The sequence below is a fragment of the Myzus persicae genome, unplaced genomic scaffold (assembly GCF_001856785.1).
Source record: "Myzus persicae strain clone G006 unplaced genomic scaffold, MPER_G0061.0, whole genome shotgun sequence".
Classification (NCBI taxonomy): Eukaryota; Metazoa; Arthropoda; class Insecta; order Hemiptera; family Aphididae; genus Myzus; species Myzus persicae.
The window spans coordinates 997,553-1,016,800 of record NW_019104377.1 but is presented as its reverse complement, the minus strand read 5'-3'; the positions used below and the strand labels follow the sequence as shown (position 1 = coordinate 1,016,800).

The following is a 19,248-nucleotide window of genomic DNA, read 5'->3' as shown; positions in this document are numbered from 1 at the left end:
ACAGTAGATTTATGCAAACATAGCTTTAGATGGAATATTGCTGGAGATAGTTAGAAGCTTCACATACCCGGGGAGCGAAATCACATGGGAAAAGCCATACCGATTCAGTATGTGGAAGAGCGCACGCCAAACAGGCCTACTATAAAAATAAATCTTTTACTTCAAATAGAATAAGTTTGGACACCAGAAAATCACTTACAAACATCTTTGTGTGGAGCGTAGCTCTATATGGAGCAGAGACTTGGACAATACTGAAGGCTGAGAAAGCCAAAATAGAAGCTTTTAAAGTATGGTGTTGGAGAAGAACGCTAAAAATCCCATGGACAGAAAAGATAAAAAATGTTGAGGTTTTCAGGAGAATGAATATCCAAAAATCATGGAATACTCTATGATTGAGAAGAAAAGAATCGATCGGACATTTAATAAGGAATATTCCTTGGATAACCACAATAATGGAGGGAAAAATCGAAGGAAAACTTGAAAGAGGAAGGCCTAGACTCCATTTCTGAAGCAAGTGATGGAAGATACTGGAATATTAACATAAAGGGAGTTGAAGAGGATTATAAGTGTTATAACTGAAGAGAGAACTCAACAATCATTGAACCAATCTTTGGATTGAAAAAAAAAATATTGAAATATTTTAGAGGGATCTTTCACTGTTAGTTATGGAAGGGTATGTACAACTTTCCAGTATAGAAATATTTGGACGGCTTCATATTTAAACCACTGTTGCAAATCCTGACATCAGTAGCATGGGTATCTAAGGGTTTAGAACGCTTATTTAGATGCTTCTCAAGCGCTTTGCAGTGGTGCAAATGCCCAGATGCAGGAGCGTTTTCCAAAAACAAACAAATAAATAAATAAACACGAATAATAATAATAATACAAAAAAACAAATTACTCCTTAAATTACATATTTCAATTTTAAACCTATTATAATTACTATACAGTTTTAAATATTGGTCGTAAGTTTGTAACGTAGTTTCTCAAAACAATATAACTCATATAAGCATTAAGTATAGAGAAGTATAATTCTAAAATTGTTTTGATAAAAGTGTAATATTTCTTGAACGATTGGCATCTGAATTTTAATTTTTCTAAAAATGCAATAAAAAAAACTTTAAATAACATTAATACAATAATTAAAACTTAAACACTATCTAATAAATGCAGAAGACTTAATACAATTATGCAAAAAAATGTTAGAATAGGTAAGATGATTTTTTCGTTTTCAAAATGCAGATAAAGTTAGTCCTGAAATGTTGGTACTTTGTATACTATTGTCGTTGACGGGAAAAAAGTAAAAACCTATGTGCCGCTATTTATAATTTTAGGGTTTGGTATCCCTGGATTCAGAAAAAAATAAGCTATTTGTGGGTCAAATCTCATATGTGCTATCCCCATAGAAAGATCCTCCAATGTGTTACCAACTATTTATCGTTTATGAAGTAATTCCTAGGTATGTGATTTTTTTTATTTAAAATATTTTTGTGTAGGTACCTGTCCTGAAACTACACTTTTTTTAAATAGATTTCCTCCTGTCAACGACCATAATATTTAGAATTTAGATATACGTACAATGTATAATCAGGCTGCCTAAAAGCAATTCCTCGAGGTGGAACACCGCCTAAAAATATGATAACGAGTTCTAAAAACTCTTGGTAATCATCTCGAGGAAGATTTTCAGTAATTTTTTTTTTCGCATATAAAATAATTTCGTCAGAGTCATTTTTTAAAATATTATGAATATAGAAATCAGAAACCGATGTGGAAAATGTGCTTTTATCAATATTTTCCCACGCGTGTTGAAATCTTTTAAAAAGTAATATTATAAAATAAAACACTCAAACAATTTTTTTTAGATGGCAATTTACTACCAGTAATTTGGTAGTCCATTGATCCAACAAGAAAAACGCGGTACCGTGGCATATTAAACAATAATTAATCAATTTTAAGTACAACTTAATCCCTAAATTAAACGACGAAAGAGAAACAATACGCTTAGACCACTTATCGAATACTAAAATGGTGTGTGTTGTACATTAAACTATGAAGACAATATCGTAAATGTTTTGACAAAAATATCTGCCAACGAAAAAAATAAGATAAGATAAGACTTCGCAATATTATTCAGTGGTAACAAGGGTAACAGAACAGTTATATTCTAAAAATAATTATTTCCATAGCCACCGACAAATGTTTACAGTATTTCTTCGACTGATTAACTATTACATATTAAATAAAAATTGTACTGTTATCATACATCGATATATATTTATATTATATGCTTTTAAATAAACGAGAAAAATGTATATTACAAATTACAATACATCGAACATTTTTATTATATAGTTTTTCATAAAAACCAATGGACTTACGAGAATTTACGTTATATGCTTTTTTATAGACAATGTTAAAATCTATCATTTAGCTCTTTACATATTTTCGTTAAATACTAAACCTTCTGAATTAAATAAAAAAAACAAAAAACTACCCCTTTTTCCATATTTCAACCCTAATGCGGCACCAGAAGGGGTTGAGTGATATCTTCCAAATTTTACCCAAATGACTTACTCATGTAACTTAACAAATTAAGGGGGTACCGTGTTCAATTTTCAAACATAAATATTTGACCTATATAAATAAGGACCACCCTAATGTATATACTATATATATTATAATGACGCATAATATCGGTTTGCCTCATCTATATGAAAATCTGAAAATAATTTGTATTCATTACAATTTAGTATTTACAACGTAGGTAATTCAATTTATCAACAATAAAGAAAATGTAGGTAATACTTAAATTATTGTTATTGAATACCTAGTACACATCCGATATGTTGTATTGAAAGAAAATTATACGTCTCAGAACTATCATAATGATCTTAATGATGAAAAATGTTCTTCTTATTAATTAATCGAATTATATACCTATATATTACACATTACCTATTACCTATACCTATATTCCCTATATTATGGCATACGAAAAACATGAAGAGTAGGTTCTATTTTGAAATATCGCACATTAAATATATTATTAATAAATATAATTAGCTATTAAGTATAGCCTTATATGATTCTTATATATATAGGTGGGTAATACCTATAATACTAAATCACGTACATTTATGATACGCCCAAGTAAGGCCATAGCTAAATTAAACTGACGACTAAATTAATGATATCAAATTGTATTTATGAAATTGTTGAAAGTCAAAACGTATTCATATTGCTTATAATACTTCAATTACCCAAATTGTGTAGAATGACAGGGTATTGTTGACCATTGCAAGCATAATCGGATGATTTCTCAATTGCATCAATGACGCCAATCCGGTCATTAGTAATATGAGTATCTGTAAAACAAAATTCCAATTTCAACGGGTTTGTAAAAAAACGTGTACATATTCCGGTTTTCCGCGATTGTTATAGGAAACACACTTCGATTTCCTATCTAGATCAAATTTGCTATACCAGAAACGACTCTCAGACTTTGAATTTGAAGCAAATAGTCTGCTCCAAAACGTGATGACGTGCATAGATAAAAAATGTTCAAAATAAAACACACATCATCATTGCGAAAAATCAACAGGTACAACTCTAGCTCAACTCATGTCTCATATGCTCAGAATCTAAAATGCCTATTGTAGATCAATAATGCGATTTATGAAATTACATTAACTGAAAAATGTGTGTTGATTTTTCAACCGACCACAAATGAAACATTGATGTACGATTGTTCACTCTGCAAAACATTTTTAACTTTTAATTTTCTGTCCCGCTCAAACCAATAGAATCGCGGGAAAATGTCTTTATTCAGTGATGTAAATAAAATATGATTAGTATAATATATTGTAGGTATACTTACTGCTATGACCAAATTCAAATTGATATTGAAAAATCCAAATGCTTTTATTTCATCAAAGTCCAAAATATTGATTTGATTCATAAACATTTTAACCTAATTGAGTAATATACATTTGAATTATTATAGAAAAAATACAAATATAACACTCTGTCTCGTAGTATAAGATACCACTGCCGGCGGACTTGCACACCAGGAAATGGGCGTAGCTCACTATTCCAAAAACCGGCCGAATAGGTTTTGCTAAGATTTACCCCTCGGTGTACCGACTTTTCAGTCTCGGACGATCGTTGGAAACAAAATCTGAGTTATTTATCGGGGGTGTGGTCGCCATTAGAGGCCTCACTCATTACAATGTATGAGACAGTCCTGAGAGGCTGTGCCATAGTAATATAGTATATAGGTATAATAGTTCTAACATAATTATTTATAATTTAATAATCAAAAAAAACATTGTCTCATATTAAACGAGAACATGGAATGTTTATAGCGTATTATTGGTACCGATTTTGCTGTACTTTTAAACTGTTGTAATATCTATAAAAAAAAAGGTTTACTAGGTACCGTTAAAAGCTATCTAATACCATCGTAATGAAAAACAGTCATATGTTAATATGTCATAGAATTTGGGAAGTAGTAATTAATTAAAAAATATAAACCTATTTAAAAGTGTTTAATAACTGTATTGCTGTCATTATTAATGCGATTGTTATTTGACATTTATTTTGTGTATTTATTAAAATATATTAAATTATTAAATATTAATGTATCTGTGACAATCATCAATGTGATCATCTCTTAACGGCCGATATATATCTACTGTGCCTCTAAAATGCATTGTACATTTCGCGGAAAAAAAAATTAAATGCTGATTAAGTGGCGTAAGAGGGCCATAAAAAACCATGTCATTTTTAAATGGATCTATAAAAATACCAATGGACTTTTGTTTAGGTAGATAGATTTAATATGTTTATCGTTGACTACCGCAAAATTAAAGTGGATTAATATACCTACTAATTATATTTAGTAACTATATACAGTGAACTGTCAACACTTAGGTAATGAGTACAAAATATATTTTACTTGTATTTTTGTGTCAACTGGTAAATTTGAAATCCGACACAAACGCAAATATGATATAATTCTGTTTTTCTGCAAACAAATAGAGCTGAAAAATTATGTGATTGAAATAAATCATGAGTTATATTATTATTAAATACAAATTTTAACGGTTAAGGAATACAATACAAATTGTATTACGTAAATAGAGATTTTACAATGAAGTCGTGTTAAGTATTATATGTTTATTATACAATATCTAAGAATACCTATTTAATTCATTGTATACTACCTCTTGTTTTATCCACGAAACAGCAACGATGATTGACATCAAAAAAACTATTATTTGTACGGTAAACATGTGAAGTGGCAAAAATTTTATAATATTTTGTGTAAAACTGACTTTTGGCGAAACTAGCTCATGATAAATCATCAAATAAAATATGTACATAAAATCTATGAAGATGCATACAAAGAAACCCAACAGCAATAAGCCGTAACTCAAATTGAATATTTTTAATATTTCAGATAGTTTACCGTGCAATAACCTAATGCTTTCTACCAACATATCTATTTCAGAATGTGTCCACTCACCACGAGCAGGGATTAACCCATTGGGAAGACATTTCCAGAAATCATTTAATGTTTGGAATCTATAGCCTAAATTATTGAGATAAAAGTTAACCGTGAAAATAACCACAAAGTCTGTTATGTACGGAAAATTAAAAAATAACACCGGTATAGTACTAATGTCTACAGTCTTCAGTCGCCATAAGTATAAAGCACACATTTCGTACCCAATAAGATATAAACATAACGAAATCGCAATAATAATCCATCTCTTTTTACTTAGCGAACGATGACGGACCACGAATGCCGATGAAAGAAGATCTAGTTTTTGGTCGAACTCTATAATTCCATTGATCAACCTTAAACAAATAATGCAAACTATATGAATGAATATTTAGCAATCGAATTGAAATTATTGAACACCAAACAAATTAAATCATTTTGATAAAATCATCGTTTTTCTAAAATTAAACAAAATAAGCCAAGCATATAATATATCGCAAGGTTGGTTTTGGTGGTCAGGCTACGGGTTTTTAAGTAAAAAAACTTGACGCAATTAAAAAAAAATTGCATAATAATATAGTCAATTTAATTTTGTATTACAAATTATCTCTGCTGGGAGTCAAAATGGAAAATATCTAGTTAATTTATTAAAACAAATGTATTCTTGATAGTCTATTAAATCTATATTCTATGGTGTAAACATAACACTTTTTAACTCTAATCTCTTAAATATACAATAAACCAATAGTACCTATAAATTATAGTTATTATACGATGAGTTTTATAATAATTTTATGATTAAATATAAATAATCTGTAAAATAAATAATATTTTATTTTCGCATATACCTTAAATGAAATAACGTACAAATAATTTATAGGATAGGTTAAGCAAATTTTTTTCGAGCAATAACACTCATTCAAATTATCAAACTGAAACAATGTTATAAATAAAAGTATTTAAACAATACTTCATATTTCACCAATTTTCTAAATAAAAACAGATAAATGTATATTGCCTATAAGATTATTGATAACTTAGAAATTCATCGCTATAATATGAATGATGCTTAACGCCGACATAATTTGGTCATAACTCATAATTAATGTCTAAGGAATTTTAAAAACATTTTAAATAATATGTCGGTGGACTTACTTTATCAACCATATTTCTGATACTCTCGATGCGATAATGACAACCCAGAATTTAATCAAACGGAAATATACTATGTAATAAAATCCTTTACAGTAAACAATGTATGTAAACATTATCAACACGCACGTGCGGGTTATTTCAAGCAGTGCATATTGCGTTGTGTTGGCACTATTTTGGACCAATAATCCAGTAGACTCAAACGTGTACGATGTGTTAATTAATCCAAAAACCTTGCATACGACTAAAATAGGCATCAGAGTTGATTTAAAAACAGACGTCATTTCAGTATATGTTAGTCCACAACTAGAGAGAAATTGATTTATCGATTCATTAACACGAGCTCACAAAAATTCAAAGAGAAATAGGTACACCACTGGACACTGTTATGATATTGAAATTGAATAATATTATTATTTATTCAAACCAATAACGTACAATGGTATAGTGGGCAGCATTGTAATCGTGTTTTAGGGACAATGCAAATATTTGTGTATTGAATATTATTAAATTCTGAAAAGAAGTCTGAACCTTACACGTTCCACTACTCGAGTGAGTTAATAAACTACGTAAATAATATGTTGCGTTTGTAATTTTTATATTTATTATATTTATATAATATTTTTTATATTCTTTAGCTTTGAAAATGGTTTCACATAGCAAATTGGATTAAGTTTGTATTCATCGAAAGGGGGAGGGAGGAATTTTAGAAGCTCAGACTTTTAAAAATAAATTTGAAAAAAGAACAATTTACGCAAAACTAGTTTTTGATAAATCAATTTTTTTTTTATTGTTATTTAATATACCTAACTGTCAAGTCTCTGGATCTTTACCAAACATATATCGACATTTTCAAGACATGATGGAAACTCATTGCCTCTTTTTGAGCTATTTAAAGACATTTAAAATGTTTGGTTTTTTTTTGCACACACGATAACATTTTTTTTAGTGAGTAAAAATGATTGGAAATGTTACGAGATCCGATATAAGTTATTTTTATGACTTATATCAAATAAAAACAATGGAAATATATATTGTTATTTGTAGTCGTTTCAAGTCAAAATGTTTACAAAATTCGCCTAAATCAGGAAAATATGTAAATGATTATTTATTTTATGAAAATGTGATGAACTTTTAACTCTGATATCTAAGCCTCATTAAGTATTATTTAGTTATTTGAGTTATTTTATAAATATAAAAAATACATGCATATTACTCATGCGTATACTATTGAATGAATATAATATCAACGAATATTACAAATTAGTAAAATTTACCATGTTTAATCCTTAAAAATTATCGACTTTGTAGTCTCATTGTATATTATCCCGAAGCGACCCTAACAAATATAATGTGGGAAATGTTTCAGTTTCCTTTATATATTTTGTAGGGAGATAAAATAAAGAAAAAGAGTGTAAATAAAATACAATACAATCCACACCAGATTGATCACAATATATCTTAAAACCTTGACACAGTACTTGAACCCAATCACGAACAAAACTAAGACTTAATTAATTGTTTTAAACAAACTAAACTAAAAAAGACAAATCGTTATCTTATATTGATGATACTTATTCATAACATAAAAAGGATAATGAAACCAATCAGCTGTGTTGCCAATGTTTATTTTTTAATTAAAAAAAAAAATAGGCACAACTTTATATTTTACATTACAGTATGCACAATTGTTATATTATTTTTTGAAGTTGTTCAGTAACTTCAACAGTTCAATACTTTATTAAAATGTTAAATGCGCACTAATACTGTACAAATCATAATAAAACAATCATGACTTCAGAATAAAAAAAAATATTAATAGCTCCTATATTATGGTCATTAGAAGATAGGACGTCTCAATAAAAAAAGTGAAATATAGGTGTACCTATTGGTTTACAAGCCAAAAAGTTGTAATATAATTATAAATTCTTAATCTACGATATCTCTAATAAGTAATGAGTGACAATAATAAATTACACAATTTATTCATTACTTTAACTAATTATTGTAAAACTTAAATCTTCAAGAAACTTAACGCTTTGTTCATGATTGCATTGTTTCTTCAAATGTTATCGATACCATTTAAAACTGACAATTGCAATGAACCTCCAGTAGTATGTATAGCTGAATGCTGGATTCGGAACTGAATATTTTAGTGATTTTACTGAAAGCAATTCAATAAAAATAATATTTTAAAATATAGTTATGACATTATAGTTTATTTACTCCAGCTGGGTATCACTTTACTGACTTTCCAGACCCACCACTTATATTATAATATTCAATACAACCAAATTAAAATTTGTTTTTTTACGTGCTTGTATATAAAAAAAAACAAATTAATTATATATGCTGTTGTACTATAATACTACTTTATTATTATTATTTAATATTTATGCATATACGCAATAGTTAATAATAATCTACACGAACACGATAGTCGCATGCATGCATTCGAAATATTATAAAAATTAAAAAAGGGCACTGGTGGAAGTTAAATTATATTTGTTTTGACGGTGTCACTGTGGTACCGGTAAATTGTATCCCAATGCGTTTCACTGGATACTAGGGAAAAATCAATTAAATAAAAATAAAAATTTTTTTTCCTTATTTGTTTATTTTCACTTATTATTCTATTTATATATTTTGGGTGTGACATGAAAATATTTTTAGGACCTTAGCTACTAACCTTAGATACTTAATTGACTTTGAGAAGGTTAGTGCAACTTGAGCGAGTCATTTGAGACGTATGGAGGTGCTGCAAGAATAGTATGAACTGGACTTGGGACTTGGGAGTTATGATTACTGATTGGTACAAGTCTTCGGGAATACAAAAAAAACCGACGACAGTGCTGTACCTAGTTTGCCTATTTATGTCGCCGTGTCAAGAAAATAATATTGTATTGCTGAAATGTTTAACAAATATAATTTATCACAATATATTATGATACTTTAAAAATAAAGGAAAAAGTTCACAGTGGTGATAGCCATGGTAGGAAATAGAAAACTTCACTTGAATTTTGAGGTATACCTTGGTTTGTTGTAACTGAATTAACCGTTTTATTGATTATTATTTTTAATATTTATTTATAATTATTTCAGCATTTTACTGTATAATACCATATACAATAAGTACAATACATCTGAAAGTATTTCTAATTCATTTAAATTGACAAAAGATTTTAGCCACTAATTGCCAATGTTCTTAACATTGTACGTAGTATTCAACTTTAGTAGAATATAATTTAATAATTTTAGTAGTTTTTCATTACACTTTCAGAAACTATTAATGTAATTATAATAAAACAATCCTATTCAGACTATTCAGAGTAATAAACTAAATAAAACTAAATAAAAATATTTTAACGGTATTTGTTAACTACTTTTAGAGTGGCTTAATAATTTTTAATAAAGTATCCACAGAAAAAATTTAAAATAAATAAAGTTTTAAAAATTTTTAAAAAATATTTCCATATTATTTAGACATTTATTGTTTAGCAGTTAATTATTTTTAAAGAAAAAAATTTAAAAATACTTGAAGTGAAAGTTATGGAGTTTTTATCTTTTTACTAGATTTTACAAGTATTCTTACCCAATTGTCGTGTAGAGAATTAGTGTTATTGACCATATCTAAAATGATGGAATGTTCTCTCATTTGAATCAATGTTGATACCCCTGTTATAATTAACACAAGGATCTGTTGAACAAAAAAATATTTTATTTTTTATAGTAATTGAATGAAAGAGTTTTTTTTTAATTCATGAACAAAAATAAAAACAACGAGAGGAGAAGATTGGTTTAGATTGAGTGCCAGGCGCGTAGCCAGGGGGGTGTTACAGGTGTAATAACACCCCCCCTCAGCCGTGGTATACTTAATATTTTTTTATCAAGATAAAGATGCATCATTACGCAGAATAGAATAATCATAAGTATAAGCACGAATCGTAAATCGTGATTTACACTTATTTATAAAAATGAAGTATATTAGTTTATATTACGATAACAATAATGTAAAGCACTAAAGCCGGGATCCGGGCGATCCGGCATTAATTAGGTACTATTTTAGACCGTTCTGTGACGTTTTATCGATTACTCGTTTCATGCACGATTTAATAATATAATATATCTTTTCATGCAGCGTGTAAGAAAACGTTTACAACTTCAATTATTGATTATTTGATTATCATGATCATGATGAACTATCGTAAACATAGATATCTATGATCTATCAGCTATCCGAATGTTATTTCACTTATCAGTTCTGTGATAACAAATAAAACTAATTAATATTTAATAAAATATGTTATTATGTTCATAAGTGCTATATGTTTGCAATAGCCAATAAGTTCAACATTTTTTAAATTTTAAATAATTATTAACTATGGAGGCTACAAAGAAAGGTATTAAAAGAAAAAGCACTATTTTATCATACTACACAAAAACACCTAAAGTACAAACTGATAATCTCGGCGAAAATGACAAATTAGTAAGTGGTTTAAATTTGTAAAAGTTGAAAATGATTCTATTATGTGTTATACCAATTAAATGACTTAATTTTAATAAGAATGAAACGGAAGTGGTAGTATCATTAGCTGAATCTGCATTAACTCCATTCAATCACAATTCACAATCCATGTCTGAACAGCACAATGAAAATAACAAATTAGTAAATATTATGAATCAAATACTTGCATGTATTAATATTTTTTGTGTAAATTTTAAATTTAAATTTTATTAGATTGAACCATCAGCATCTGCTCTTCAAACAGTTATTACTCCTACACAAATAGATATTGGTTTATTTATTGGTCAATTTGAACAGGAAGTATCTGCAATTGGCGAGTTTACAATATGGCATCATCAGGTGAAAAACAAAAACCCTAAAAATGCTACGGAAGCATTCATTAATTGCAATGAAGAAATATTTCCTACGGTTCATCAACTTTTAAAAATATTGATTACTTTACCAGTAACCACTGCAAGCAGTGAAAGATCTTTTTCCTCATTACGGCGTTTAAAAACATATTTGAGGAACACGACTGGTGAAAATCGGTTGAACGGCTTAGCAGTTATGAATATTCATCGGGATTTAGTCGTAACCACTGACGAAATAATTGATACTTTAGCTTTAAAAAATAGACGCATTAAATTAGTTTAATTAAAAATAATTTTTTTTTTTTATTAATCATAATAATATATATGTGAAAAATTTAAATATACCTACGTAAAGTTATCAATTTTGTGTGTATAATTTTTTCAATTAATTTTGAATAACACCCCCCCTTAGAAATTTCTAGCTACGCGCCTTTAGATAGATTATTAATAATTGAAGTCTTGGCGTTGAGAGTGATTTTAGTTAACATATAACGAGCAGTCATGACAAACGCGAGTGAATGCTTGTGTCTTGTACTATACCTGAAAATACTGTTACAAGTACGAGCGATTATACGAGTAAGAGCATTTTTTCTTTTCGTTTTTTTATATAAGAATTTTTTTTCTTCGTAGGAGTGCCGCCGACCAAAGTCAAGTACGAAGTTTTTTTTCCAAAAACATAATTTATACACTTAGTTAGGTGGAGAATTTTCTAAGTGGTTGGATGTGTTGTTTTAAAACAAAATTGGTAGTGTGCAATGGATATTTGTGTGTAGAATTTTTTGTTTTCAAATATTTTTAATACAGAAGATAAAATACTTATAAGATGGTCACTATTTGAATACATTTATTCACAATTATTTAATTATTAAAATGTATAGTGCATGTGAATAAACTAACATCACTAATACTGCATATCATTTAAAATACTTACTGATATGACTAGATTCAAATTGATAGTAAAAAATCCCCATGTATGTATATCATTGGTTTCTAATGCTGGTGCTTGGTTCATAAACATTTTAACCTATATTAATTAAATACAATAATAATACAACTCTCAATTATAAAAATGGTATGATGCTAACAATTTAATCATTTACTTAGTTTGTAAATATAAAGCAATAAAAAAATTTTGAACTTAAATCAAAAAAATTATTTGTGACAATGAGCACTATGTTAGTTCTTGTAAAAAAAATAATAAAGGGTAGGTAGTAAGAAAATGTTTTACTTGATTTTTTAGGTCAACTGGTAACTTTGAAATCCGGATCAATCTTAAAAATGATATTATTTTATACTTCTGAAATTTCAATTAAAACACACATACAGTTTAGATACGCTTTATATGTGTATAATGAATACAAAATTGTTTTTAATTAATCAATAATTGAATTATGATAATATTAAAAATATTTAAATATGTACTATCCATGAAAACAATAATTTGGTAGTGATTTATTAAAAAAATAATACCTTATCAGTTATCCGAGATGCAGCAACCATTATGGACATAAAAAAAACTATGATTTGTAGGTGAACTATGTGTAATGGAATATATTGTATAATGTTTTGAATTAAACTTATGTTTGATAAAGCGAACTCATGATAAATCATTAAATAAATGATGTACGTAAAATCTACGAAGTTGCATACAAAGAAGCCTAAAAGCAATGGACCGTAACTATTATTAAATAATTGTAATATTGTACTTAGGTCTGCATGCAATAATCTGATGCTTTCCACTAACATTGTTACTTCCGAATGTGCCCATTCTTCGCGAATGGGAACCAACCCGGCAGGGAGACACTGCCAGAAATCATTTAATGTCTGAAATCTATTTTCTATGTTGATGAGATGAAAACACGTGAAAATCATAACCACATAATCCACAATATACGGTTCATTGAATATGTTTATAAAGACAATATTATAGTCGATATGCATCGGACTCCAAATGTATGATTGCATGGCCGTAAATGCAACCCAGTAAATGAATAAAGCAAATAAAATGACATTACAACTCTTTTTATCTAATTGACGATGTTTAACCATGAATGCCCCCGAAAGCAATGCGACTTTTCGATCGTAATGTACGAGATCATTAGACAACCTAGAAAAAGAATACAATTTAATTAGGTATTTTAATTTTCAAGCGTAGGTTGATTGTCGAGAAGTTTACATTGATACAACGTAGCATTTTTTTAATCAATGTGCCGTGTGTTTCAGTTTTTGTTTTGTTCTGATTTTATGATTTTGAGAAAGAAAATTACCGAAGAAAAAGTTTCTCCTACCTTGAACCAAAGAACCAAACAGCGATGGAAAAATCTGAGTAACAAAATGTATGATGTTCCATTATGATGTTATAATACATTTTTTTCAGGACATTTGGATAATGATAACATACAAAAAATTATGTATGCTTACATTTTTTTTTGTTGGTCAACTAAAAAAATTGTAGGTTTTAGAAAATCTAGAATATTAAGGTAAAACTTGTAAAAACTTGACACTCTTGGTCGTTGAAATGTTGTCAACTAATTAGACGGTTCAAGTTGTAAAAAGTTTTTAATTGGTACCCAAACAAAGGTCCTTTATTTAGAGGTTCTGTTAGTGGAGCTTTCACCGTATAAATAATTAATAATAACCAATGAAATGTGTACACTTTCACAATTTAATGTTTTTAAGCCACTCAAGTGAGTTAAATTCATAATGGTTATAATTTTCAATGTAAATTTTGAAGTGTTCTCTTACTTTATTATCCATATTTGAGATAATCTTGAAGCTATAATGACAATCCAAAATTTAACTAAGCGGAATCGTTGTATGTAATAAATCCCTTTCGCATTATAAACGATAATGGTAGATATTACTAACAAAAGCGTCCGAGTTAATTCAAGACACGAATAATATGATGAATTTGTTAGGATTATTAATCCTGTAGTTTCAAATGTATAAGATATATTAATTAAACCAAAAATCTTGCCTAAAATGAAAACAGGCTTGAGAGTTGCTATATAATCAGTCGTCATTTTAGTAGGTATGTTGTCTACTAAGTACTGAAGAAAAAATATTTATTATTTAAACCTGCAGACATTTTAGTATGGTAATCGTGAAAGGGAAAAATGACTCTATTTGATTACAAAATATTATTAACGACAGTTAAATTGATTCAGCATAACGCTGATTGCATATTAATTTATTTTTTCAACGTAAACAGCTGTATTAGAGGTTATAATAAATTCATAACCAGAGTAGAACATTATTGTTACCTAAACAAACACTATTAACTGTCCTGAAAATTTTATAACACTTTTCATGTCTATTAATAATATCTTATTTGATCTTTGTCTTTATATAATTATTTCATTCACATAATTTATTACATAAAATGTATAAATAAACTAGTTGACTAATTATTAATAATGTATTCCTACTTGCTAGTTAATTGACATGTGCAACTAACTTACATACTTATGGGGTAATTTCTTTATTGTTTTTTTTATTAAAGCGTAATATTAGTTGATTATAGATAAAGTATAATTATTTTATAAATAATCCATCTATATATATATATATATATACACATTATATATAAGTTATGTAAAATTATACCTACATATTCCGGACTATATAGAATTTCAATGTCCCCCACAGGCGATGCCAACTTTAATGGTTTTTTGGTTTATTTTATGCTTCTTAATAATACTTTGGCGACGTAATTGAGACACCAAACTCTAAGACACTTATTCTGCACTACATAAATTGTACTAAAAACTCAAATGCTAGGTATGACTGTCATTACGTATTTACGTAATTGTAGAAAATCATAATCATAATTTACAAATATAAGAACAATATCTTAAAAGTAACAAGTTAAACCAATTATGTCATGTACGTGAACTATCTCAAATAATAAGATAAATAAAATATAACAAATTACATGTATTGATTTAGAAAACACCATGGTGGCAACAGGCAATTGATTGGAATAATGAACAACTGAAGGAATATGCAAATATTCCGATATGGTACAGAATGTGAGGGTTAGGAACTTATAGATCGAAACACGCTGACTCGGGCGCCACGGCCACGGCCACGGTACTCTGGTAAGTAAGAATTTCACTTTGTCTACCAACAGCAAGTATATAGGTACTTGATTGTTAATGCACATGAAATGTCTAAACTTACGCCAAAGGCTCACACGAATTGGTACCAACAACAATAATACACATAAGGCAATTTTGTAACGTAGATAAACTACCGTTGAAGAAACCCACACATTGTAACTTATACGGAAAAAAAATATTATTCTATATTGCTATACAGTGTTGCGATATTCTAGATACTACAACAGCTTCTTACAACTAAAATAATGAGTAAAAAATCATAACATAAACATATTTTTATAATTTTTAAAATCATTTAAATATATGTACTACTCTACGAGTCTACGGTAATATATAATATTGTAGTATTTAATGACAGACATTTTAAAGTAACTACACTAGTGATTAGCGCTATGTACACAGTATATGTTTTAAAGAACTTTAATTAAACTATATTTAGGATATTGGTATTGCGATAAGAAAAAAGGAAAAATGACTACTCAATATCTATAATTAAGTAGGTACATTATTTTAAGTATGTGTTTAAGTATAAGATACGTTTTTTATTATTGCTTATACATACACATCAACTGCAGTAAGTTTAATAGCGATATAAATAATTACAAACTTATTGTATAATTAAACAAAATAAAAAAGGTGCAAAATAAAGGAAATAATAAAATTGGTACAGATAGTATAAGTAAAAAATATATAATAAAATAACTCAGACAAATGGAGGGTTCTTACAAATTGTGGGGTGGATGTAGAGCCTGCTGCTTACAAGTATGAGTATTTATCTACTACTTTCTACTTTCTATTTTATTAGAAACACTAAGGAGCCTTAAAAATAACAGTTAATTATTGAATAAAAACTTGTATTTTTATCCAGATGTAAAACGCTGTGAATAGTTGCTAGCATACACATTTTCCTAAAAATAAATTAACATACTATCTATTAAACATAATATTCTATACGATTTGTATTTAAATAGTAAACATAATACATAAAATACATTATGTTTTTTTAAAATACTAACTAAACATTTAATTTATTAATTATAATAATTCATTTCTAACTAGTGAATATTTTAAGTATTGTAAGAACATTTATTTGAAGTAATTAGAAGTAATCTATCCCAAACAGAAGTCGAAAAGTTGTTGAATACAATATAATTTAAATTGTGCAAAGAAAAAATTAGTGTTTGGCCAATTAAACATGCTTGGAATTTTTATTTGTTGTAAACATTAATGACAATTTACAGTAGTTGCTATTTACTCAATTCGAGTAGGGGGAGTTTACTCAATTGTTTAGATTGATTCTTAAAAATAATAGTTTTTTTTTTATAAATAACATTTTTCAAAATCCAATTGTGAATATTAATTCTTGTTGAGTAATTATGTACAATACGTGTAGGTATATTTTGTATCATTTGTATATAACTTTTAACAAACATTCAAGAAAAAAATAGATAAATACCGGACCACTGAGGTCTGAGTTGAGTGTAAATATAATTTATAAAAAGGGAATAATTTAAGAAAAAATATTATACTATTAAACGAAATTTATCAACTCTTTAATATTTTTTGTGTACTTAAAATATTCTTAGAGGTTATACCATTTCTTACCCAATTTCTGTGATAGGTTTGTGTGTTATTAACCATTGCTAAAATAATGGGGTGATTTTTCATCTGCAGAAGGGTTGAAAATCCAGTCATCAGTAACATGACAATCTATCATAAAATAAATATACAAATAGATCATTTAAATTACTGAAAAACTAAATTGATGATTACTATTCCTACATACTATTCAGTTTTAAGCAAATCATGCATATATAATAGATGGCGATCGAAAATAGTATGTATTATATTCGAAAAAATACTTACTGATACAACTAAATTCAAATTTATATTGAAAAACCCAAAAGCATTAATTTCATCTGATTCCATCAATGATATTTGATACAGAAACATTTTGATCTATTCATAAATTAACCATAGTTAATAAATAATATATACGTAATTAAAAATTATGATTTAATAATAATGAATAAATAAATATCATCGAAAATTACATAATAATACAATAACAATGGCAAAAAGTATTTTACACTCTTACATTTTATGGTACAGATAAAACATAACTATTTACGCCTAGTGATAATGATTTAGTGTACAACAATACAACTAATTTTTTTAAATAAAACATGTGCCGCACTAACGAAAAAGTTGTTCAAAATATATCATACTTGTATTTTTACTTCAACAGGTAATTTTGAAATCGGAATCAATCGTAAATATGATACTATTTTCATTTTCTGAAATCATAATGAGGTTGAAAATTTTTTTTTGCGTTATACCTCGTAAATTATTTCAATATGAAAATTGTGTGAGTGTTGGGCTGATGTTAAGTTAATAATAATTAGATTAATAGGTGCATTTCAAATCATTGTTAAGTAATTAAAATTGACGTAGGTGAAATTTGATGTAAATGGTACCTTTTCATTTATCCATGTGGCAGCAAGGATGACGGACATCAAAAACAAAACGATTTGAATATTGAGCATGTGCAACGGCACATGTCTTATAACATTTTCGAGCTCGATCATCAAATAAATTAAATACATGACATCGATAATACAGCAAACGAAAAATACTAACAGCAGTGTACCGTAACTCCGACTAAATATTTTGAACAACTGAGATAGTTCGGCGTGTAACAATCTAATGCTCTCCATTAACATAACCAATTCAGAATCTGTCCATCCCCCCGGGATGGATACTAATCCACGAGGAAGGCACATCCAAAAATCGTTTAATGTTTGAAATCTACATCCAATGTTAGTAAGATAAAATAAAACAGTTATCATAACTATATAGTCCAACTTGTATGGCATTCCAAAAAATAAGAAGAGAAAATAGCTGAAATTAAATGATTTCGGTGGCCATAAGTATATGTCATATACTTCATATGCAACGAAGTATAAAAATAATGAAGCCATTAGCCAATGTGATATTCCACTTATTTTTGCTTATTGAATGATGGAGAACCGGAAATACTGGTGAAAGTAATGCCAGTTTTTTATCAAACTGCATAATGCCATTAATCAATCTAAAAAAAAATATTATACAAAAATTACCAAATATTTCTTTTGAGTTTACCAACAATAATAGCTATCTATTACAATAACAATATTTATTATTTAAATATGGAAAATAATAATTATTTAATAATGCTGTTTAATGATTCATTTTTATACTTAAAAAGTATTCTTTCGCTCTACCTATAGTTGTGTCACACACTATTTTTACTGTCTCCTAGTTTTAGGGTTGATTTTAGGAATTTTATCCTATGTGATGTTTTTAATTTTTTAACGGTTTTGGTATAATTATTTTTTATTCTTACTTTATTGTCCATATTTCTGATATTCTTGCCACAATTATAGCCATCCAAAATTTCACCAAACGGTAATTTACGATATAATACAACTTTCCGGCATGAACTAGATATGTGAATGCTAACAATACAATCATACGCGCAAATTCAAGGAATGTATAATAATAGGTTGAGTGTATACTGAAAGTTAATAATCCACCTGGTTCAAATACATAAGA

The 19,248-nt window shown here is 27.9% G+C and overlaps 3 protein-coding genes across 3 annotated transcripts; 1 reads left to right on the top strand and 2 right to left on the bottom strand.

The window, feature by feature from the left end:
* The first annotated feature begins 10,868 nt into the window (after positions 1 to 10,868).
* Positions 10,869 to 11,874, top strand: LOC111041726. The gene is made up of 3 exons (XM_022326108.1): positions 10,869 to 11,144; positions 11,223 to 11,324; positions 11,397 to 11,874. Exons 1-3 carry the CDS (start codon positions 11,040 to 11,042, stop codon positions 11,814 to 11,816), a joined length of 627 nt encoding a protein of 208 aa, XP_022181800.1. The 5' UTR covers positions 10,869 to 11,039; the 3' UTR covers positions 11,817 to 11,874.
* A 560-nt stretch (positions 11,875 to 12,434) lies between these two features.
* Positions 12,435 to 14,771, bottom strand: LOC111041650. The gene is made up of 3 exons (XM_022325983.1): positions 13,004 to 14,771; positions 12,762 to 12,830; positions 12,435 to 12,557 (listed from the first exon to the last, which is right to left on the bottom strand). Exons 1-3 carry the CDS (start codon positions 13,580 to 13,582, stop codon positions 12,435 to 12,437), a joined length of 771 nt encoding a protein of 256 aa, XP_022181675.1. The 5' UTR covers positions 13,583 to 14,771.
* Positions 14,772 to 15,165: 394 nt separating this feature from the next.
* On the bottom strand, positions 15,166 to 18,743 carry LOC111041725. Its single transcript, XM_022326107.1, has 5 exons — positions 18,132 to 18,743; positions 17,883 to 17,951; positions 17,521 to 17,613; positions 17,260 to 17,364; positions 15,166 to 16,562 (listed from the first exon to the last, which is right to left on the bottom strand). Exons 1-5 carry the CDS (start codon positions 18,633 to 18,635, stop codon positions 16,515 to 16,517), a joined length of 819 nt encoding a protein of 272 aa, XP_022181799.1. The 5' UTR covers positions 18,636 to 18,743; the 3' UTR covers positions 15,166 to 16,514.
* Positions 18,744 to 19,248: the final 505 nt, after the last annotated feature.